General features: G+C 42.8%; 1 protein-coding gene across 1 annotated transcript in view; it reads right to left on the bottom strand.

Annotated features, from left to right (window-relative positions):
• Positions 1 to 3,637: 3,637 nt before the first annotated feature.
• Positions 3,638 to 6,000, bottom strand: part of LOC115126427 (protein piccolo-like) — a 74,994-nt gene continuing 72,631 nt past the window's right edge. The window contains 1 exon segment of the mRNA XM_065021499.1: positions 3,638 to 4,402. Within this exon segment, the coding sequence (XP_064877571.1) occupies positions 4,259 to 4,402 (144 nt within the window). The 3' untranslated portion in view covers positions 3,638 to 4,258.

Genomic DNA, 6,000 nt, shown 5'->3' with positions numbered 1-6,000 from the left:
GCAGGATTTCAAGAACAATAACACACTTGAGATGATATGATGTTGGAATGCCTTGGTAGATGTATGCATAGCTATCATCACATATCACATACAAAAACATTGTCAGGAAATCAATATACAAAGAAACACCCACCTTGTTTTCTTTGTACAGATATTTAATATTTAGACTTGGGGCAACAGCCGTTGTTTTTACAGCACAATTTGCATAATTTATCAATACCTCCTGTGTACAATCACAAAACCATGACATTAGATTTTTCTGTTTACATAGAAGTGGAAAACCAGACGGATTTTACAAGCATACTCTTTGTACAGTCAGCATACATCTTTAAATAATCTGAGAATTATTCTTCAGAATTTTGTTCCCCTCGTAACATTTGATCTCTCTATCTTTTCTTTTTAAATAGAATTTCTGGACACAAAAATAGTATGAACGAACCACCAACTAAACATGCAACATCCATTGTTGTGAGCACATTTAAATTCTCCTGCAACTACTTGAGTTGATAAAATAAGGTTTGTCTGTGTTTGTATACTCTGGTAAAACTCTGTTGTGTCCGGTGTAAGGGCAAGGTTTATAAGGTCTTTACTCCATCTAACTCCTGTAGGTATTCTGCCACGTCAAGAGAGTAACATACTGCTTGTGTTCTCATCCCGTGATCATATGTGTTAATGTCAGATATCAAGGACATCTTTCCGTTTCCTCTTATAGAAAAAAAATAGATGTATTTACAAGGGTAGGATATAAAGAGATTACATTTCCGTGTGTGTGTGTGTGTGTGTGTGTGTGTGTGTGTGTGTGTGTAGATCTTAGCTAGATAACACACATAGGAAAGGGAGGTCACTTTCAGGAGGACTTGGCCATGCATGGGTGTGGTATGAAGAAACTACTCACGCACGCTGGTATCAAAAAATATCAATTTCAGGTGGGTAACCATTTTAGATAGAACATCAAGTAATTACATTGTTAAACTTTTTTTGGTCATTTTTCAAATTACATATATACTGGAAAAATAAAACTATTCAAAAGTGAGGGTGCATAAAAACTCAGTGAAAAGCTAGAATCTGTTGGGAACGTGGCTCTGGTGTTAAGAAAGTGCCTCCTTAGAGTCTAGTCTATGTGAAGAGTCACTACTGTGTGTGTGTGTGTGTGTGTGTGTGTGTGTGTGTGTGTGTGTGTGTGTGTGTGTGCGCGTGTGTGTGTGTGTGTGTGTGTGTGTGTGTGTGTGTGTGTGTGAGTCTGCTGGGACATTGGGCTGAAGACTGAGTTTCTGGGTTGAAATACAAGCCCTGGATCATTTTGCTGAAAACAAAATACCTTTCCAATTAGCTATGTACCTTACATTAGCTATGTACCTTACATTAGCTATGTAACTTACATCTAACATTTGATGATGTAAAAAACATATGAAAACAACAGTTAATGTGCAATAAATAAAGTTGCATTTAACGGTATGTGAAAGCATACTTATAAAAATCAAATCTTAAGAGCTATATTTTCTTATTCATTCCCAAACTTGAAGGCAGTAAAAAAAAATATACATGTGAACAATACACAAACAGAATAACCCATTGTCCCCTAAAATGCATCGCTAATTCAGACTGTAGAATCTAGATTGATAATTCAGACACAGTCACAACACGAAGTCTATGTTGCATAGAATCAGCTGGAGAGAACCTGTGGTGTTTGGTCAATGTTTGGCAAAGATCAAAGGTCAAAAGGTCACCATCAAACCAACCAGCCCTCACACACCTTGACCCTAGGCAGGACATCACTCTGAGTGTGTCCTTTCAACTGAAAGCCACGTTACACACCTTCAAATTCCGTAGCTTAGAGATGCACACCAGCCCATAGCAAATAGCAGATGCACACCAGCAAAAATAAATGTGTCACCAGGACTATGACAAACATACCAAAACGTAATAATTTCTTCTTTTTTTTACCTCCTTTTGGTCCCCAATTTTTGTGGTATGCAGTTGTTAGTAGTTACTGTCTTGTCTCATCGCTGCAACTCCCGTACGGACTCGGGAGAGGCGAAGGTCGTGAGCCATGCGTCCTCTGAAACACAACCCAACCAAGCAGCACTGATTCTTAACACAGTGCGCATTCAACCCGGAAGCCAGACGCACCAATGTGTCTGAGGAAACACCATACACTTAGCGACCTGGTTAGCATGCACTACACCCGGCCCGCCACAGGAGTCGCTAGTGCGCAATGAGACAAGGATATCCCTGCCGGCCAAACCCTCCCTAACCCGGACGACGCTAGGCCAATTGTGCGCCGCCTCATGGGCCTCCCGGTCGCGGCCGGCTGCGACAGAGCCTGGGCTCAAACCCAGAGTCTCTGGTGCCACAGCTAGCACTGCGATGCAGTGCCTTAGACCACTGCGCCACCCAGGAGCATTGTAGCATTTCTTAATCAAAGCAACTTTGATTGAACTCATGTTCAAACAATAGCCCCAGCTACCAACCTCTCCCCATAGAGAAACAGAGAGCCCAATAGGATAGTTTGTACCTAGACATGTGATGGAGATAGACACACCAACAGAAACCATCCAAAGCATGCCGCATCCACCTACTCCCCCACCCCACCCACCCATCCAATGTATAGATAGACAACTGTTTGGAGGGGACCCTGATATATGAACCATGGGACACACTTTACTATACACCGGCCAAGAGGGTAATCAAGTATGGTCAACTATATTATATTACTATCATTATCATTATCATCATTTATTTAATATATTCATTTGACATACTTATATATATGATATTTCTCTACGAGTGGGGACATACTGTATATTCATCTATACATTCGATAACTTGACAAAGTGCTAAGTAAAACATGAAAGTGTGCATGTGAAGAGATATTTCAAATGTGTGAATGTAAGGAGAAGTCAGAACTATGCTAGTCTTACGCATAGCAGTTCACTGTGTATCTTGCTAGGAGGAAAACCAGGCTTGAATCACAGCTAAAACCTGTGCCCAATATTTCACATTCCAAAAATAATACGTTAAGCCACAATCATCCACAACGGATTGTCTGTGATAAGAATATATCTATTTATCTCTCACAACGACAGTGTACTCAACTATATACAAAGTCAACCTCAAAGGAAACAATGCAACTTTTCACTGTCACGTTCATTAGGTCAACCAACAGAAAACATTTTGCAACTGAAAACTAAAATGAGCCTTTCTTCCTGGACAACACCAGGTAGTCCCTCCTTGTTTCAGTCTGTTTTCTTCCATTTGGTGCCTAATAAACATGACCCTGTGCACAAGACTACCCAGTCTGTTAAACCACACCAATTATACTTAGAACAATGTTTATATAATATATCTGATATATCAGCATCTAAATTTACATCTAGAGAAAGAAGAGAAGGGGAAATATTGTTGTCCCAAAATGTAAAAACATGCTTGCCAAGGTCTTTGTACCTTGTGCCAGATGAGGGAGTCATTTCAAATCGAGAATTAGAATTAAAGTGAGAGTATGTCACAAAATATACTGTGTGTCCCTGGATAAAAAATTATTCATTCATCATTCAGTACTTAAACAATTGAGGAGAATAATCAATAAAACTCTAATAAACATAATTATAATACAAAAATAAGAGGTGCAATCTCCATATAATAAATCTTCAACATTTAATTCCCAAAATGCTTCATAAATTAATGAAATTCTTCTAACAATATACAAAGCCATGAGGGGAATCCACAGGTAGTTATAATTTCATTCATAAATAAAAACATCTCCAGTCAAATAAAGCAATGAGAGAATCTAAACATGTCCATCCCCTATATTTATGTGTCAGTCTCTTACGATCATCTTTCTTTGTGGTGTGTTTGAATGTGTTTTTGACTGTGTGTGTGAGTGTGTGTAATACCTGGTTGATTCTGTTCTTGCTTTGTTGCCTCAATGTCCTCCTCCCTGCCCTGGCTACACTACTTCCTGTAAACACAAGTTAATTTCCTGTAAACACATACCTACTTCCTCCCCACTAGCCAATCCCCAGTCACAGCTCAAGCAATTCAAACGCTGACCCCTGACCCTTGACACCAAAACTCAAGATCCACAGGATACGTAAGAGATGTCTAACTCCTGCACCCTAACGGTCCTCGCCCGACCCCAATGGTGGACCTGTGAGTATGTCCAGTGATGGAGACAGTAAACTCGAGCGCCCTAGCCATCCTCGTCTTTCTCTCTGCGAGTTAAGAGCCTATAGAATATACAAGGTTAACAGTAGGTTCTTTAGGAGTGGATCTGAGCAGAGCTAGCCAGCAGTTTGTGCCAGCTGACCACTCGCTTCCGCACGTCCACCTTATCCAGCCAGATGTAGGCCTCTCCGATCAGGGTCTTCTTAATGAACTTCCCCCCATTGGACACCAGGAAGAGCTGGACAGAGGAGAGAGAAGAGTTAGACAACAGGAAGAGCTGGACAGAGGAGAGAGAAGAGTTAGACACAGGGAAAAGCTGGACAGAGGAGAGAGAAGTTAGACACAGGGAAAAGCTGGACAGAGGAGAGTTAGACACCAGGAAGAGCTGGACAGGGGAAAGAGAAGTGTTTGACATCAGGAAGAGCTGGAGAGAGAAGAGATAGACACCAGGAATAGCTGGACTGAGGAGAGAGAAGAGTTAGACACCAGGAAGAGCTGGACAGCGGAGAGAGAAGAGTTAAACACCAGGAAGAGATGGGCAGAGAACAGTTAAACACCAGGAAGAGCTGGACAGAGGAGAGAGAAGTGTTAGACACTAGGAAGAGCTGGACAGAGAAGAGTTAGACATCAGGAAGGGCTGGACAGAGGAGAGAGAAGAGTTAGACACTAGGAAGAGCTGGACAGAGAAGAGTTAGACACCAGGAAGAGCTGGACAGAGGAGAGAGAAGAGTTAGACACCAGGAAGAGCTGGACAGAGGGGAGAGAAGAGTTAGACACTAGGAAGAGCTGGACAGAGAAGAGTTAGACACCAGGAAGGGCTGGGACAGAGGAGAGAGAAGAGTTAGACACCAGGAAGAGCTGGGCAGAGAACAGTTAGACACCAGGAAGAGCTGGACAGAGGAGAGAGAAGAGTTAGACACCAGGAAGGGCTGGGCAGAGAACAGTTAGACACCAGGAAGAGCTGGACAGAGGAGAGAGAAGAGTTAGACACCAGGAAGAGCTGGACAGAGGAGAGAGAAGAGTTAGACACCAGGAAGAGCTGGACAGAGGAGAGATAAGAGTTAGACACCAGGAAGGGCTGGGCAGAGAACAGTTAGACACCAGGAAGAGCTGGACAGAGGAGAGAGAAGAGTTAGACACTAGGAAGGGCTGGACAGAGAAGAATTAGACACCAGGAAGAGCTGGACAGAGAAGAGTTAGACACCAGGAAGGGCTGGACAGAGAAGAGTTAGACACCAAGAAGAGCTGGACAGAGAAGAGTTAGACACCAGGAAGGGCTGGACAGAGAAGAGTTAGACACCAAGAAGAGCTAGACAGAGAAGAGTTAGACACCAAGAAGAGCTGGACAGAGAAGAGTTAGACACCAAGAAGAGCTAGCAGAGAAGAGTTAGACACCAAGAAGAGCTGGACAGAGAAGAGTTAGACACCAAGAAGAGCTAGCAGAGAAGAGTTAGACACCAAGAAGAGCTGGACAGAGAAGAGTTAGACACCAAGAAGAGCTGGACAGAGAAGAGTTAGACACCAGGAAGGGCTGGACAGAGAAGAGTTAGACACCAAGAAGAGCTGGACAGAGAAGAGTTAGACACCAAGAAGAGCTAGAAGAGAAGAGTTAGACACCAAGAAGAGCTGGACAGAGAAGAGTTAGACACCAAGAAGAGCTAGCAGAGAAGAGTTAGACACCAAGAAGAGCTGGACAGAGAAGAGTTAGACACCAAGAAGAGCTAGCAGAGAAGAGTTAGACACCAAGAAGAGCTGGACAGAGAAGAGTTAGACACCAAGAAGAGCTGGACAGAGTACCGGACCCCCCCCCCCACTATGCTGCTGCTACTCTCTGTT

The sequence above is a fragment of the Oncorhynchus nerka genome, linkage group LG8 (assembly GCF_034236695.1).
Source record: "Oncorhynchus nerka isolate Pitt River linkage group LG8, Oner_Uvic_2.0, whole genome shotgun sequence".
NCBI lineage: Eukaryota > Metazoa > Chordata > Actinopteri > Salmoniformes > Salmonidae > Oncorhynchus > Oncorhynchus nerka.
Note: the sequence above shows the minus strand (reverse complement) of the source record. Positions and strands in the feature narration are given on the sequence as shown.